Source organism: Callithrix jacchus, chromosome 3 (genome assembly GCF_049354715.1).
Source record: "Callithrix jacchus isolate 240 chromosome 3, calJac240_pri, whole genome shotgun sequence".
Taxonomy (NCBI): Eukaryota; Metazoa; Chordata; class Mammalia; order Primates; family Cebidae; genus Callithrix; species Callithrix jacchus.
The window spans coordinates 95,488,298-95,507,606 of NC_133504.1; the positions used below are offsets into that span (position 1 = coordinate 95,488,298).

Sequence of the window (19,309 nt, forward strand, 5' to 3'; positions counted from 1 at the left end):
CTCCTGCGTAGCTGGGACTACAGGCGCCTGCTACTACACCTGGCTAATTTTGTATTTTTAGTAGAGTCAGGTTTCACTATGTTGGCCAGGCTGGTCTCAAACTCTGATCTGCTCAGCCTCCCAAAGTGCTAGGATTACAGGTGTGAGCCACCATGCCTGGAACAGTATTTCTTATAAATCATATGAAAACAATTCAATTAATACAGGAAATTTTCTCAAAATTGTGTTTTTGAAAGAGTACAGCTGATTTAAATTCTATAACCTGTATCCAATTGACTACATTGAAAACCCTGGGAAAGACAAGGTTTAATGCATGGATATTGAAGCACTATTTACATCATATATTCATCCAAAGACTTTTTGAGAACAAATTGTTCAAAGTGAATCATATACTACATTAGGAATTCTATTGTAATATGTGAGCAGAATTAAAGTTTATATAAGAATTTAGGGCTTTCTATGAAAGAATATCAATAATCAATCATTTTGGTAAAAAGTTATTGTATTTTAGTGTAAGAAAACAAAATGTAACTCTTTAAATTTATTGATGGAACAAATTTTAAGAGTTTTAATTTTTCATGGAGACAGTTCCAAAATTCTCCCAGAAAACTGTCACTCAAATATCTGGGGTTAGGAATAAGTCATTAAATATAAGAGCATTGAATATTTATAAGTTCTTAAGGTTTAAGTATTAATTTCACTCTATCTCATGAAGCTGTTAAAGGACTTCTTATAATATTGCTAAAGGAAATTTAAACGCAACAAAAGGAATTTTAAGCTTAACTAGGTCAAGGAGCTGAAATTTCTTCCTCCCATATTGCTTGACTAGATGCCTTGCCTGTATTATAAAGAAGATGCATGTAGAAAAGTAGGAGCACTCTGTTGGGAGTATAAATTAGTTCAACCATTGTGGAAGACAGTGTGGTGATTCCTCAAGGACTAGAAACAGAAATATCATTTGACCCAGAAATCCCATTACTGGGTATATACCCAAAGGATTATAAATTGTTCTATTATAAAGACACATGCATACATATGTTCACTGTGGCACTGTTTACAATAGCAAAGATTTGGAACCAACCCAAATGCCCATCAATGATAGACTGGATAAAGAAAATGTGGCACATATACACCATGGAATACTATGCAGCCATAAAAAAGGATGAATTCATGTCCTTTGCAGGGACACAGATGAAGTTGGAAATCATCATTCTCAGCAAACTGACACAAGAACAAAAACCAAACACTGCATGTTTTCACTCATAAGTGGGTGCTGAACAATGAGAACGCACGGACACAGGGAGGGGAACATCATACACTTGGGCCTGTTGGGGGTTGGGGGGGTTAGGGGAGGGATAGCAGGGGGTGAGGAGATTGGGGAGTAATAACATTAGGAGAAATACCTAATGTAGATGACAGGGGGATAGATGCAGCAAACCACCATAGCATGTGTATACCTATGTAACAATCCTGCATGACCTGCCCATGTACCCTAGAACTTAAAGTATAATTAAAATTAAAAAAAGAAAAATAAGAGCTCTCTCTTCCCAAAGAAGTATCCATCCAATAGAGAATGTAAGAGAAACTAACCAACAAAAAAATGAAAGTTTTAAAGCACATCTCATCAGCTAAAGCTGTATGCATATGGTAATGGGGTTCTAGAGTTATTGGAGTCAAATGAAATCAATTTCAGTAGATTTTATAAAAATAATTTTAAATTTAAATTTAAATATAAGTCAAAAAATTACTTTGAAAGAAGATATTAATTTTGTATACCACAAAAAAGATGAGGAGTTTTACCATGGAGAGTTAACCTTTTGAAAGAAAATTGGGCAATGAATCATGGGAGGTATATGGTAAGATGGGTTTTTGATGTAGAGTAGTTAAAATATTCTATATATTTTTAAGAATCTAATATCAAACTGAAGGGATTTATTTCTCATATATTGAGTCCTTTGATAACTCAATTTTACCAGTGGATCTACTGATAATGACATCAATTTTAGAGTAATCCTCCAAAGAGATGCCTTTTAAAGTATTGTATTTGCTGTATACATTCTCATATTTGTTGAATGGCAGTTATTAAATCAATAGCTAATTACTGCTCCCAACTATATGTCAGAGAAAATGCCTTATAGATTCATCTGGTTGGAAGGCCTCCTCAATAATATATTATTGAACTGACCTTTATATGAGCAGTACCCTATACTGCTCGAGCATTATTTTACTTTAATTTTGGTTCACTAAAATGAATGTATTTTACAGCTTCTCAGTAAAAATAAAAACCAATCAATGGAAGGACTCAAATAGAAGAGACTAAAATTAAATGTTGTTTACTATCTAAAGTAGTCAAGCCACAGCTAACCCTGTAAGTACACATAAATATAGGTCAAGATCACCAAACCAAGCAAGGATATCACTGAGACACCCATAAAGAGGAAAACAGGCACAGAATGGGAGGGAAAAATGGAACTCCTTCCTCCCATCATTTCAGACCTCAAATTTCAAGACATTCAAACATCTTTGATAATATTCCCTTTCTCTATACTTAAGTGATTTGTCCTGCATGAGGTACAAACCGAAGTAATTTATGAAAAATATAATCTGAAGGTATTTCTGAACAGTTACAAGATTTCACTAATTCTATAAAAGTGGTATTTCACAAATCTAATTTTAGAGCTCTTTTGTCCGGGTATATCTACTGTCTGAGAAGCTGTGCTCCTCTTGAAATCATTTTATCCTTTTCCCATACGGTAAACCTTAAATGAACCCACTAGTGTTTCCACAAGAACTGAAATAAACATGGCTCTATTTGGATTAGAATATTGTCATTATGCAGTGGCTCACACCTGTAAACCCAGCATTTTAGGAGGCTGAAGTGGGTGGATCATGAGGTCAGGAGACCGAGGCCATCCTGGCTGGCATGGTGAAACCCTGCCTCTACTAAAAATAAAAAAATATTAGCTGGGTGCAGCAGCACAAGCCTGTAATCCCAGCTACTCGGGAGGTTGAGGCAGAAGAATTGCTTGAACGTGGGAGGCAAAGATTGCAAACAGCCGAGATGGTGCCACTGCACTCCAACCTGAAGACAAAGCAAGACTCTGTCTCAATAATAATAATAAAGGTATTATTAAATAAAAATAAGGAGCTGCAAAATCTAGGTTATGCCAAAAATTAATATCAATATAAAATATGTTAAAATTGTTTTCCTGAATTATGATATTATAAAAAAGTATTATCAATTGTTACTATTTTCTTAAGCAGGTTCAGCATAATATTTGGTATATCCTGGAGTATTTTTCATACTGTTTAATGAAATATAAAGTTATAATTTATATTATCCAGGGCAGTTTCTTAATTAATAAAGAAATTCTATATCTTTGTGAATACATTATGCATTCCGTTCAACTTTTAACTCACTGCATTAAACTTTTTTCTCACTGTACTGTAAATACCAGAGGAATACTCTCTATGTTCTGTGTAAAATTAGTCAGTATTTCTAGTTTAATGGTTTCATATATATTTGTTATAAGTTTTTACAAAACCGAGACTATAGTAACTTCAAATGGGTTTAGCACAAAACAGTCCCTGTCAGTGACAAACCTATGGACAGCATTAGGTGGGTGGGATTTCTAGATAATAAATTAATTATAGGTGTGGCAAGTTATAGAGCTGAAAGGAAAGGGGAGATGGCAAAACTAGAAGACATTCAAATAAAAAAGTCAGGTTAAGATGTTTCCATGTGTCGAAAGGGAAAGATGCTACTTAGTAAAAGAACGTCTTAAGATTTCACCATGATTTTTGTTTATCTCTACATTGTTACCAGCTGAAAATATCCCGCACTGGTGCTTTCTTTGATGGAAGGACAACAATTAATAACTCAATTTTTTAGAGACACAGACCTCTTCGGATTATCCATTTTTCCTTGTGTGAACTTTAGTGGTTTACGTATTTTGAGGAAGTTGTCCATTTGTCTGGGTTACCAAATTTGTAGCCATACTCGTTATTATCCTTTTATAATCCACATTCATGGATCAATAGTAATGATCCCTATCTTATTCTTGATATTGGTAATTTGTGTCTTTTCTCTTTCCTTCTTGTTAAGCAGACTAAAAGTATATCAATTTCATTGATCCTTTAAAAGAACCAGCTTTGGATTTTGTTAAATTTCTCTTTTATTTTCCATTTCATTGTTTTCTGCTCTAATTTTTATGATCTATTTTATTCTGTTTGCTTTACACTTAAATTGCTCATGTTTCTATAATTTCTTAAGATGGAAGCATAGGTTATTAATTTTATATGTTTCTTCTTTTCCATTATAGGTTCTTAATGATAAAAATTTCCTTGTACATACTTTTTTTCTACATTCCACAAACTTTGTTAAGTTACATTTTAATTTATTTCAAATTATTTTAATTTTGCCTTTGAAGCATGTTATTTAATCTCTGAATTTGGGGGATTTTCCAACTTCTTTCTGTTGCTGATTTTTATTTCAATTCTATCGTGGTCTGAGAATACACTTTGTATGATTTCTATTCTTTTATATTGCATAGAGTATTTTTTTAAAGATGCAGCAGATGGCTTATCTTGGTGAATGCTCCAAATGAGTTTCAGAAGAACATGCATTCTACTGTTGTTGGATGGAGTATTCTATAAATGTCAATTAAATCAAGTTGATTAATAATACTGTTCAGTTCAATTCACTTAGTAATATTCTGTCTGCTGGGTCTATTAATTACTGAAAGACAGTGTTTGAATCTTATAGAATAGTGGACTTGTCTATTGCTTTCAATTCTAGCAGCTTTCATCTTATTTTGACACTCTTGTTAAGTGCATACATGTTAAAGAGTTTTCTGTCTTCTTGGAGAATATAACTTTGTCATTATGTAATGCTTCTCTTTATTCACGATCACTTTTCTTTTCCTTAAGTCTTCTTTGTATGAAATTAGTACAGCTTTCCAGCTCTACTTGAGAAGTGTTAGCATGGTATTAGGTTGATGTATCTGTGTTTTGATCTCTGTCATTAATATCTGAATATTTCTTGCTTCATTTTCTCATTCTTCTTGTATTCCAATTACATTACATTACTTTCAATGCCATTGGAGAAACCACAGTTACTTTTGTACCAACCTCAAACCTACCTTGCTCCACTCTTTCATTTTTTATTTACCTGTGTCTTAATATTTAAATTGAGATTTTACAGACGATATATTGTTGCGTCTTGCTTTTTATTCATTCTGGCAATCTCTGTCTTTTAATTGGTGTTCTTAGACTATTCACTAAGCTTAAGCAGTTATTACTTGGCTTCAGTACGTGGTTGGGTTATATCTATTAAACTTGTAATTTTTTAAATTCTCTACATTTTTCTTTGTTCCCCCTCTCCACCACAACTTTTTCGGCTTTCTTGCAAAATTATTTGAAAATTGTATATAATTCCCTTTCTCTCCTCTTAGCCAGCCATTTATACCTTTTTTTAAAAAAAAAATTAATGATTGTCCTAGAGTCTGAAATACACATTTTTCACAAACCTAAGTCCCTCTTGTCCCTTATGATATTGTTGTCATTAATTTCATTTATCCATATGCTGTAACCACCCAACACATTGACAGTGTTTACTTCAGACACACATTTATCTTTTAGATCAATTAAAAATAAGGAAAATAACAATTTTGCTTTTACCTTCATTCATTTACCATCATTTATTCTCTGATGTTCTTTCTTTTAGTAGATCTAAGTTTCTGACCTATATTATTTCCTTTCTTCCCCAAGGAACTTCTTTTAAAATTTCTTGCAGGGCAGGTCTGCTGGCAATGAATTCCTTCATTTTTCTGTTTGAGAAAGTCTTTATTTCCTCTTCATTCTATATTCAGGATAATTTCACTGAATATAGAATTTTAGATTGGTGGGTTCTTTTTTTCACAATACTTAAAATATTTTACTCTACTATTTTCTTGCTTGTATGGTTTCTGAAAAGAAATTCAACATAATTCTTATACTTGTTTCTCTACAGGTAAGGTACTTGTTTTCTCTGGACTCTGACAAGATTTCCTTTTTTGTTTTCAGTTTTCTGCAGTTTTAATGTAATATGAATAGGTGTCAATATTTTATGTTTATATTTCCTTGTTAGTCGAGTTTCCTATATCTGTGTTTTGATCTCTGTCCCTAATATGTGAATATTTATTGTGCTTCATTTTCTCATTCTTCTTGTATTCCAATTACATGTATGTTATACCTTTTCAAATTGCCACACATTTCTTAGATTTTTTTTTTTCAAAAAAGAAAAACACTTTTTTACTCTTTACCATTTAAGTTTGGGAAGTTTTCATTGACCTATCTTTAAATTCAATGATTCTTTTGTCACCTTTGTCAAGTCTACTAATGTACCTATTAAAGTTACTTTTTAAATTTCGGATACAGTGGTTTTGTTTTCTAGCATTTCCTGTTGATTCTTTCTCAAAATTTCTCTCTGTTTACATAATCAATATATTCTTTCATGTTGTCTACTTTTTCTATAAGATCCCTTGATATCTTCTCCATATTTAAAATCCCTCTCTGAAAATTTCATCACCTGTATCACATCTAATTATAGTCTGATGCATGCTTTGTCTCTTTAAATTATATTTTATCTTGCCTTTTGGAATGCCTTGCAATGTTTGGTTTATAACTAGACATACAGTAAACAGTCGTGTAGCAAAATAATTTATAAGAATCTGTTTAGGAGTTGGATTGTATTTAATGCTTGTTGTAGCTATCAGTACAAGTGGCTTCAAATTCTTCTACCATTTTTGTTTCTGTCTCTCTTTTTGATTACCTACTTTTCTAAGTATTTTACCTAGAGAGAGTCTTGAGTCTTGTTTTTTTTTCTTTTTTAGTTTGTTTGCTTATTTGTTTTCTCAAATAATAATCCATTGTCATTATGGTGGAATCCTGTTGTGGTAACCATAAGGTAGTGGGGAAGGAAAGCATTCTATATTCTTAAGTCTTAGTCTTTTAGTGACTCTTGGCTGTGACTTTACAAGTGTTTTTGCTCTGGCATAGCTTCCCCTAACCCCCATTAAGTGAGATACGCAGGCTAGAGGGAGCCATAGTGAGATGATGTTCTTTTCCAGCTGGAATGAGGCTCTGGTGAAGTGATTTCTTCTGGAGAGTAGGCCAGTGCTGTGGAAAACATGCTGCATGTATTTCACAATGATTATTCTTCCTCTGACTCCATGGGCTTCCTCTGAGACAGAGGTTCCATGGGCTCTTTCTCAGGTCTTCATTGTTAGAACCTGATGAGATTAATGGAAGTAAATCCTACAAAAGTGTGGGAACCTCCTAAAACTACTGCCCCTGGGAGTTTCTCACTCTCAAACTGATCCATACTCAGCTTTCAGACATTCATCAAAATTAACAATTAGGTACTCCCACAGGTTTGTGACTCCAGTGGCTTCTGCTCTAGGGAAGCAGATTTCAAATGGCACTCTATTAATTCATCTTTTTCTCCAGCTTTTGGAATAGCAGATCGCCCTTGTCAGAACTCAGAGTATAACGTCTTGGTGTGCTGCATACTTTGAACTAAAGAAGACTGAAAGGGCTTCAGAAGCAAGGTCTTTCTGACCTTCCATCCTCCTGTCTTCCACCCTTCTTTCTGCCCCGATCAAGTCATAGAAGCAAGAATTCCTCTTCCCCTAGGTGTATCATAGAAACTAGAACTGCTCTTTCCCAAAAAAACTCACAAAACCAAAAAAGGTCTCCCTTCTTTCTTATCCTTTAAAGATCCTCATTTCAGAGAAAGCCTGCTCCATACCTGGTAGGAAGGCATGTCACACAGAGAAGCCAGGGAAAATCTGAATGGATAGGCCTTATTGGATCCTCCTCCCCTCAAGCCTGTCACCACTAGTTCATACTCTGCTCACTCACTATTCTACGTGGCTGTTTATTCTTTGTTGAACCTAAACATGAAAACGGAAAGTTTTCCCTGGATCCTTGGGTCTTCATTTCTGAAGGTTGCCATACATATTTGATTAAATAAATTTGTTATGCTTTTCTCTTCTTAATCTGTCTTTTATTATAGGAGTGACAGCTGTAAGCCTTATGATGGTGAGAAAATGTATCACACCTTCAACTAACACTTTGCAACTTTAGTTCTCTAACGTGTTCAAGAAATGTGGTCGATTTGTAGCTGTTTAGCTGTTTCTTATAAAAACAGGCTCTTTATACGTTGGGGCTAAAACCACTAGTCTAAATATTACTTGTAAAACCTTTGTTTTCCTTATCTGCGCATATGTACTGGGTCATGACATAAAATGTAGTTCTTACTAGTTGTTCTAAGTAGCATTCAAAACATTTCAAAATACAGTGACATGAAGCAGAGAAAATAAGTCTCTGGGCCCATTTCTGCTGAGGCATTTTCCATCCATTCTCCCAAACAGTTTAATGCAACCATCCTGATCATTGCTACATAGCAGCCAACATTTTGGGAAAAAATTTCTCATCAATGTATATAATACAGCAGTTGAAAGAAAGGCTTAAATAAGTTTAATTATGATAGCTGGTATAGAGTAGTTTATTTATCTGTTTATTACAGATTTGTTGTTTAATCATGGAGACAATATTATGTCCTGCTATATCTTGGAAAGCATGGCATATTTGTTTTCTGCTTTTCTTATAATTAATTTAAACTTTGACATGTTGTATTCTTTATATTGTTCTTAGCCATTAGGTACACTGAGCAAAAATTCTTAAGTAATGTGAATAATTATCTTTGACTACTTGATCTGCTATTTGGGAAATATCATTTAATTGCTTCTTAATTTGCAATATTGATGTCTCTATAGTGACTTTAGTCTAACTAAATTTAACTTCTGAAACTAATTAGTTAGAAAATTTTATTCATTAAACCGCTTAATAATGTGATATAATGAAGTAGGGGGCATTGAGGCAAGAAATAAAGAAAAGAGACAGAATTTTTCTCATTTCACTTCTACATATGCTTATCCAGGACAAAAAGCAGTATCTGAAATGTTTATAAATGTTTGGTATGAAGTCTTTCCTTTTTACAATCCAACTCCAGCCTAAGCTGTGCAAGGAAATCCATATAGGGTACACATGGTTTCCAAACAAACAAGTCTGTAAATGTTTTGTAAATAGATTGCATAATAGCCAAATTTTAAAAGAAAAAAATGTCAGGATGTGTTTGACATGATTTTTAATTTTAAATATTTTTGCTATATTTTCAAATTCATAAGATTGAGCATCTTTTTATCTCAAAATATTTTATAAAGTTCACATTTATGAGGTTTTATAAGATGATTTTATTCTCTGATCATAAAGAGACATCATAATGTAAGAACCATATAGTCTCACATTTATATAAAAATATCTAGAAATTAGTATCAGATTAATATTAGATTTTGATTTTAGTACAACTATTGTGGCAAGTATGGTTCATCCATCTGGAATTTTAAATCTGATACAATTTATTATGCTATAAGCAACGCAGGATAATCAAATGATTAGCTTTGTAAGTGAAATGAGGAAAAGATGAGAAGATTTTACATATATATTATACCAAACTGATAAAATAATGGGAAAAAGTACTTTCCAGAGCAACAAAAATATACCAGAGACTTGGAGGAAAAAAAAGAAAAGGAAAGAAATAGAGTTTATTAATAAAAATCAAAATAAATTGCTCATCCAAATGTCACAACAAAGCAAACAATTTTATTTATATGTTTAGTAGTTGCCATATATTAAAGTGCTCTCTGCTGACATATTTAAAAATGTATGATGTTACTGAATGTCATTTAACTACACAGTATACAAACTCATTTCTCATAATTTACACGTTTTTACCTTTGCAAATCCAGATTAATAGTAACAACTTTGAGTATGTGAAAACTAAACACAGGAAACACCTGCAGAACAATATCAGGTTTTGTAAGGAAGTGAAACCATTTATCATAAATTATTGGAAGGAACTCAGGGTGATGTTTTATACTTATAAATCATAAACATTCTTACCTAAAGCTTTCATGCACCAGACTTTCTTATCCCAAAGGGCCGGCCGTGTTCTAATGTGCTTATTATTTGATATAAATTCAACCTCCACAGTATCACCAATTACTTCATCTCTCAAAATTATGAATATTTCACCAGGATTCTATAAGATGAAAATGTAACCCATTTAAGCATTTGAAAAATTTTACATTAACCAAAGAACATATTACATCTCTCTATAATTAAGGTAATACAGCATCATTGAATAAGTATTCTATGGTGTATTTTCAACTGTATCCAGAAATAAAATACATAAATGTGATTCTCACTACATTTTAAATTTATCAAATTTCTTTTTATTGTTTGCTCTTTTTTTCTCTCTAGTGCCATGTTTTTCAACTTAGAGAAACAGTATGAATATAGTCTCTTTCTTTTCCTCTTGCCTCTTCCTAAACATGCCTCCCTGTCACAGGGTATAAGCATCATTTCACAGACCAGCAGAAGACTTTAATTCAGCTGTTAACCAAATTGCTTTTTCAAATCCCTTTTTTTACACCTTTATATAACTTGGTTTCTTTATACAAATGACAGAATTGAAAAGTTTACATTTAGGATATCCTACAATTTTAAAATAATGACTTTCCCTTTTAAAAATCCAATGGTTTTATATTTCATGTAGTAGAAGTTTGGTGGTTATTCTTTATTTATGATAAGTATCTGTGATGGTTTTTGAGCTGACTAAAGGTTATAAATCTAAAAAGTTTCTAGATTTAATTAAGATGGAAAAGCCAAATTTATATGTATAAGGTAAAAAGAGCTACTGAATAACTCTTTTGGAAAAGTACTGAGAAAAATAGTAGGAATGAAAGATTGGAGTTAATACAAAGAAAAGAGTAAACATTTATTATATATTTTATACAAGAAATTATACTTGGTACATTTATAGAAATATATTTCCTCTAATTCTAACTGAAACAGATAAACACAGACACATACATACATAAAGACAGAGAAATGCATACACACATCCCAAAATAAATGGATAAGGCTGTTTCTTTTTCTGTTTTAGGAAAAGGACAATTAATATACAAAATTACATTCTGAAGAATAATCAAAAATATTTAATTTCCAAGTCCACATTCTTCCTTATATTATTCTGTTGAACCCCAGGGAAAAACTAAAGTAACACAGTCTTTTTACGATTATCTTAGATATCACCTTTCAAAAGCTTTCTTCAAAGTCATATTAAGTTTCAAATCCATGCTAAAAAGAAAAAACAGGGATCCCATTTATATGCTCTTATAAAATCATGTTTATCAAAAGTTATTAATTTCAAGAATATCTTAAATTATTCTAAGTACAAATTACTCACCAATAAAACTTACATCTTCATGCTTAATGCTGAAGAGTTTCTCATTATGCTGATGTTAAAGAATCATTCCAGCTCACACACAAATCTACTTCAGGCATTTTCCACCAGAGTCTAATACTTCCAAATATTTGTCCACAGGTATTTTGAACTAACCTTCTCCTTACCATTTTCAGTGCTCATCAGGAAAGGTTCCTATCTCAAAGGAACTCCTACTACTCCACCTGTTGCTCTTGCCCCAGGCAACACGTCAGAAGAATGGGAATGTAAGCCCTCCTGTTCCTCACATCTGCAACCACCTCCTCACAGGGCCTCCCTTCTAGCACAGTTCTTTTGTTCCTTTTGTTTATCATATCTGCCCCTTTACCTCAATTCTTTAAGAGCCAAATAATGTCTTTCCATTTCATTTGGGCTCAGTTACTCAGGATCTCTTCTGTGTGTGCACCATTCCTGTTTAACTTTGACTTTTGCCTCTCCACATTTGGCAAGTGCACATACACTCTCCTGGTGTTTTATCAACCCAATTGACCCCTCACTAATGAGTGGCCAACAGACTGCTTCTGACACATCAGATTCTCCACTCAGGGCTGGGCACAATAGTTCACGCCTGTAATCCCAGCACTTTGGGAGGCCAAGGCAGATGGATCACTTGAGGTCAGGAGCTCCTGATCAACATGGTGAAATGCCATCTCTACTAAAAATATAAAAATTGGCCAGTCATGGTGGCAGGTGCCTGTAATCCCAACTACTCAGGAGGCTGAGGCAGGAGAATTGCTTGAGCCCGGGAGGCAGAGGTTGCAGTGAGCCAAGATCTCGCCACTGCACCACTCCAGCCTGGGTGAAACAGCAAGACTCTCTCAAAAAAAAAAAAAAAAAAAAAAAAGGCAGGACTCCACCTTTCAATCATTTTCTGAGAAAAATTCTAAACAAAAGACAAGCACACTGACCACCCCAGATGAGGCACTCACATCTTCATTTGTACCCATGGCCAGCTTCACAGGCCCACAACCTTACAGTCACACAGGGCCCCACACTTAAAAGGCCCTGTATTTGATTTAATGCTGTGGTGCAACTACCTTGACATGCTTAATAATTTGAAAATGGTACTTTGCATTTTCATTTTGCACTGCCAAGTAGATAGCCAGGCCTGCCTGACTAAATGTTGGCATGCTATTTAATTCCTTTTCTCCTTTTATATCCCCATATTTATCCTCACCAACAACGTCCAACTCAAGTTTCACCAGCTCCACAAAATCCTTCTACAACTTCAGCTCACAAGGAGTTTTAGAGCTTTCAAAGGAACACTAGAGCACTACATACCCATAACCATCATTTGACTGCTTCTAAGAGTCATGCCCTCTACTCCTGATTAGTTTTTCATGTCTGTGTCTTGCCGTTCTGGCTAGATTTTAAACATCCTAAGGGTGTTTTTATTTTCTTATATTATTGTAGCACCTTTCAAAACTTCTTTTTGAGACAGACTCTGTCACCAGGCTGGAGTGCAGTGGCACAATCTCGGCTCACTGCAACCTCCACCTCCTGGGTTCAAGCAATTCTCCTGCCTCAGCCTCCCGAGTAGCTGGGACTATAGGTGCATGACACCACGCCCAGCTAATTTTTTTTGTATTTTTAGTACAGACGGGGTTTCACCATGTTGGCCAGGATGGTCTCGATCTCTTGACCTCGTGATCCGCCTGCCTTAACCTCCCAAAGTGCTGGGATTACAGGCTTGAGCCCACTGTGCCCGGCCAAATTGTGACATTTTCTAATTGAGCATGCTCAGCTCTGTTCCATACCTCTCTCAGTACTTAAGGCTTCCCCTACTTCTGGGAGTAAGCACTGGCTCTTAATTATATCAGTAAATTTAATTCAATGGAGAAAATATTAGGACCCTCAAATGGTTATAAGTTTAGTTTTAGCACTTATGAAGCTATTGTTTTGCTCCCAATCTTTCTGACTCCTCTATGTATCCTTTCTTTGGGTCTGAGCATTCAGGGAAACAAAGGGTTATGACAATGATCACTTCCAAACTTTAAAGCTTGGCTACGTTGGTCACAAGCCTTGAGACCTAACAAAAGGAGTGAAATTGTGATCTGCAATGTTGTGTTTACACCTGAATCTCTGACGTAGGACACAGGCACTATTTTGTGTGTGTGAAAACTCCCCAAGTAGTCCCCGTATATAGCTTAGTTTTTGATAACCACCTACTTAAAGGAAAGAGAGATCTTTTGGTCACTGTAAAACTTCACCTCTGAGAAGGCAACACTTCACAATATGGACATTTCAGACATTAATGCACACAGTCATCTTTTGCTGCTTTTACTGTATTTTTCAATTAAATAACAGGATTGGGCTTTAGGTTAAGGTTAGTTACCAAGAACTAGTTTGTGATTCGGTGTCAGAAGTAAGTGGGTTGTGCTGTTACCTTTTGTTTTAAATTGTATTCAGAGTCAAGGGATGAAATGGTAAAGGGTAATCTCTGAGATTCTTATGGCCCTTAAGAGTTATATTCTTTCATGTCATCTCAAGTTGTCTCTAGATTTGCTTATTACATAATCCATGTGGGCTTGAAGACTCATATTAGAGTTTTAGCTTCTGAAGTGTGTCAGTGAACAGGTCACATAAAATAAAGACCTTTATGAGGGAATAAGCTGTCCTGTAGGATTTTGATTTTAAAAACATTCAATAAAATTAATAAGGATTCAAATGCCGATAAAGCCACTTGAAAGGTCTATTGTGGTTGCCTGATGACTTTCAGAATAAAATTTTCTCAAGAAATCAATAAGTGACTCAACGCGTTTTTTAAATGTCTTTGTCTTAACATCAGGGTAGCAGCAGTGGGAAAATAAAATAAAAATAAAGGAATTAGGTTGATTATACTAAAGGAAGTAAGAGATATGGGGATAAGGAAAGTTGAGCTTACAGTGGGCAGTTTCTACAAAAAGGAAGGGAGAGTGATATATTAAAAGATCTGGGTATTAAGATAAAACAAGATAAAGAAAATAAGCTCACTCTTAATTGTTCTTTACAATGGAGCTACCACTGAAAAAATATAGAAATCATTTCTGAATCTGTGACTAGGGATCACAAAAATTACAGATTTAACCTTAACACTGTCGATATTTTTGTACCAGATACATTATTGTTGTGGGAGCTATTGTGTGCATTATAGGAAGTTTAGAAGCTTTCAGAGTTATACCCTCTAAATGTTAGTAGCAATCCTCCAGTTATGACAACCAAGAATGTCTGCAAACTTTGCCAAATGTCCCCTGGGTAGAAAGGGACAAAAATCACTCGCAGTATAGAGCCACTGCTTTGAGGGTGTTTGCCTAAGAAATTTATAAAGTTGGGACTTTGGAGTAACGGACTGCACAGAGAAGAGAAGTTACTAAAAAACACAGACAAGGTCAAGTTCTGGTTTTGGTGTAATTCTAATGGGAGAATACCTCACAGATAGATTTTTCATCAGGGAGATAAAATTGGAGATTTGTTTGAATAATGGATGCATTTCGGAGACCTAGAACTCACACCTCTCATGATCAATTAACACCCCCAACACACCGAACAAGAGGCATATGCTAGGAAAAACAAATGTCTTGGCCCATAAAGAAAAGTTCAAAAATTACTGAAATAGAAAAAAGCATGCCAGTTTTATAGAAAGTAAACAAGGAGGCCAAATTAAGAAAGCAGGTTGGAACTGCTAAAACTCACCTAGGTATTTCTCAAAGAAACAGATAATTAACTTATATAAATAGGACAATGGAGGGATAGCTTCACTAATGCATGGGGAAAAGGTTTAAAAAAGAAAGTAAAATATTTTTTTGCTGTTTGAGAAGTGGCACAAAATTTTCAAAGTCTAGGAAATCCAAATACATGGAAAAGAGCAGTGCTAGGAGGAGTGACAAGGCAGAGGAATCAATATTCTCAAGGTCCAAGGGTCACAGGCAATGGCAACAGCACCCACTGCCTTAATTAACAATAGAATAACGTTAATGCTCCAGAACAGATGAGGGCACAGAGAAGAGAATTTCTCTAGGAGGCAGGTCCACAGACCTTAGCAATTCCACAGCAAGAGGCATCAGCAGGAAAAATTTAAACCAACTCCCTTTTCATCAGGGAAAATGAAGATTATGCAACTATAAAGAACTTATAGTCAATCTAGTGTTAGCATGCTGGAAACACAAAACTACAAAGGAAATTAACTGGGTGTGAATCAGCCACATCTTAAGGAAGACCTGGTGACTGACTGAGATAGTAGTGTATATTTCTAGATTTTTTAGGTTGACAGGGAAGCCTCAAATATCATTTTTTTAAGGCAGCAGCCTTAAGTAATCTCTATTCATGGGCTACTTGAAAGACTTCTTGGAAATGTGTTTGAGTTGAAAGGTTGTGCTTTCAGACAGTTGACACAGGCTGAAAGTTGTGGCAAATCTGAAACACGATTTTCACTCAGTGAATAAAAGTGGTCTTTTCTATTGTGGTTGGCAATAGTTTTATGGATTCAGACTATACTAAAATCTAGGTTCCAAGAACAAAAAATCTTGCAAGGGATAACTATTTTTGGCCCAAGTATTAGCTTTAATTAGAATGTGAGGCTGGCACTAAAATAACTTTGTATACCTTTTAAATGTTTAGGATCCTTTAAAAAGTGGGATACCTAAAAGAAATATTAGATTGAAATAATTTAACTCCAAAAGTCTGAAAGAATAATATCCATGTCAATAAAAAACAGTCAACAATTCTCCTATTGAATAAAACCTTATCTAACTAGCCATCTACATAATATATCATTGCTTAGATAGCAGTGAACTTTGACTTTGGGACTGCTTTCTTGAAAATTTAGTAAGAGAAGGGTCTTATAGTGTTCAAATTTTACTGTTGCAGATATTTTTTAAAGCAGCTATGTAGACTCACTGCATAACTCCTGTTGAGCTACTTTTAGTTTCGGAGGGTTTTCTTTTTTTCTCTGACTTCATCTACTTTAGAGTAGTGGCCATTTTTCTTTTGTTAGACTTCTTCTCTGTCTTTTCCGTTGTTTCTGACTCAGCAGGAGCCATGAGTTCTGGCTGTTTAGTCTGATCTCCTTCCTTTAAGTTCTGGATACTTGTAATTTTTCTTTGCCTGATGATCTGTATCAGTTTCCTCAGACCTGTATAGTTCAGTTTCCTGGGGTCTCAAAGGTAGTGTCAAAACATTTTTTTTGTTCTTCTGGAACTAATAACAAGTAGCTTAAAACAGCAATTCTTCTGCTCATGCATGGGGTAAGGGTCTACAGAGTGAGGGTGAGGAAAGCAAACTCTACCCATCTACACAGGATATTCCACTTCCATCAGGACCACTGGTACTAGTAGGATCAGGAGACCCACCCAAAGTGGTCAGTGAGCCCCTCCACTGGCTTCTGTCAGAAAGACTCCTTCAGGCAGCTCCCATAAGGCTCTCCTATATCTCTGGCTCTTTCTACTCAAGGATGCCACAAACTGAGGCTCAGCATCTTTTTCTTGTTCTAATTATGTAGTCAGATATTTGGAAAGGCTTATTTTAATGGTTCATTCCAAGCAAGATTTAGGAGGAAGACATGCTAGGAACATATATTCCCACAGTCACCTGCCCAGAAATCATCCTCCCACATGATACTCTTGTTTCCTGAAGGACCATCTCTTCTAACTTTTATGGTATTTCCACTTTATGTCAGCCTTTGATACAAGTTTCATCACTGAAAAGTTGGTGTGGTCCTAAAAATAAAGTATTTTAAAATTCTATCCAAAGGTATGTTTCCCTGTAGGAAAACAGATCCTCTTTTAATTAGCTTGTTAGATACTGCAATTGTACATCTATTTGCAAACTGCGAAGTAACAGTTGATAAAATTAAGCTTCCATATAAGCTTCACTATTCAATTTTTCAACAATTATGTGTCAAATGCCTGTTAGTTCAATTATTACCCAGTATATATCAAATGCCAACTAATTGTCTAGGTTCAGAGGATAGCCATGAACAAAGCAGACAAAAATGCCAGATACATCAGAGCTTGCATTCTTGTGAAATACAATCTCCATTAAAAAATAACTGTTGGGCTGGCTCAAACCTGTAATCTCAACATTTTGGGAGGCTGAACCAGGAGGATTGCTCCAGACCAGGAGTTAAAGACCAGCCTGGGCAACATAATGAGATCCTGCCTCTACAAACAACCACCACCAAAACACAATGGGTCACGTAGGTAACAAGGTATCTTTACTGACCTCACATGGAATTTCAGCGGGAAGCACCACTGCTAGTGGCATGGGGTTTCTTGAAGCGTCTGATGGTTCTTCAATTTCCTTTCTCTCGCTTATTTCCCCAGAATGCTTTACTCGTAGGTCTGTTGGAATGTTGACCTCAAGGTAATCTTCTTCACAATCTAGAGAAAATTTTATAAATGTAGATTATAATATCACTAAAGCCACAGTATTTCCATTATTGTTAGAAAGACTAATTGCTGAACAACCAATGTAATTCGTATATGGGAAAACTGAGCTGAGTTTAATATAGCTGAAATAATTGAACCAAATGTTAATAATATTTAAAATAATGCTTCACAAAGTAACTAGTTTTATAACCTTTATGACCAAACTAAATCAACTATATGATACTATGTTCATCTACTAGTTAAGTGTTTTCCAAAAAATAGAATCCAGTCACCATTTATACTTTTTCTTAATATTAAAACAGTAAATCTGTAGAACATAAAACCATTTGTTTTCCATTATGATTATTAAGGACATTTGTTTTAAGTTGGGACTATTTAAATCAATTTAGTTATTTGCCCTATATATTTCTAATTTTAGAAAACAAAAAGCATAATTATGGGACAATTACTCAATAAATTAATCTAGTATTTATTTCAAGGAAATACTAGTTTAATAGTAAAATACTAGTGCTCATCAAAATATTAATGTATTCTATGAAAACAAGTGTCTATATCAAATAAATTGGGTTTCTTTATAGCAGTATTACTAAGAACACTGAAATATGCTAATTGTAAATTTTGAATCTGAAACTAGGAGCATAGTATCTGATTTTAAGAATTTTAATAGTAAATTAGCATTTAATTTTAATCATTAAAACATTGTTCTCCACTGGAAAAAATGTGTTAAGAGAAATAGATAATTCTTTATTATTTGTTATTATGTAATGTCTCAAAGCCCAAAATGTTTCATTAGGGCATAGAACCAATGTGGCTAAAGTTAAGACTCTTGAAAGGAGAATGGCACATCTATAAACTCATGCCCACCCCAAAGCATTCCTCAAACCCCTAGAAGGAAACTGGATAAAGGAGAAGCAGCCCCTGATAGAAACTGGCCTGGCATCATAAGAATGTGTTGGTTTTCCAGAAGCCAGCCTGGCACACAGAGGTGGAATCTGATTTTCTAATGAGCACCAACAACATCAAAATTAGACAAGGTCACTCTGTCACCATGATGACCTATGAGAGTGACAAGATCATGTTGTAATCGTGTCAGAATCTAGGCAAAATAATGAACATTGCCCAAACCACAAAAATGACCAGACATCCAAACTCCTGGCTAATGTATATGACTGCTTCTTTACGAATTCCAGCTGTAGCCTCATTTTATTTCTCCTCCTGCCCTCTACATGGTGTGATCCACTCTTCCTAGCTTGTCTGGGAATTTCCTGGTTTGGGCTTTGAAAATGTCTTGACCCAGGAAACCTCTCAGTCTCAAGCATACCAGAAAAGTTGGTTCCTTACTTCCAGGTAGAGTCATGAATATTCCATTAATATGTCAAATAACAAAATCACCCCTGCTTCCTGATAGAAGGCAAACTATATCCAAGCCCTGCTTCCTTGCACCCTCCCTCAAATCACTTAATACAAGTCTAAATCTTCCAAGTTCTTCCTACTGCTCTTTCCTGAGATACCTGATGGTTATTCCTAATGTGCCTTCTCTTTATTGCAACAGGAA

General features: G+C 34.8%; 1 protein-coding gene across 3 annotated transcripts in view; it reads right to left on the reverse strand.

The window, feature by feature from the left end:
* BANK1 (B cell scaffold protein with ankyrin repeats 1) overlaps nucleotides 1-19,309 on the reverse strand; it is a 634,941-nt gene that overhangs the window by 229,036 nt on the left and 386,596 nt on the right. For all 3 annotated transcript variants that reach the window (XM_054253119.2, XM_002745525.7, XM_008992921.5), the window contains exons 3-4: nucleotides 17,588-17,745; nucleotides 10,006-10,144 (exon numbers count right to left, since the gene is read on the reverse strand). In XM_054253119.2, the coding sequence (XP_054109094.1) occupies nucleotides 10,006-10,144; nucleotides 17,588-17,745 (297 nt within the window). The remainder of the gene's footprint in view (nucleotides 1-10,005; nucleotides 10,145-17,587; nucleotides 17,746-19,309) is intronic.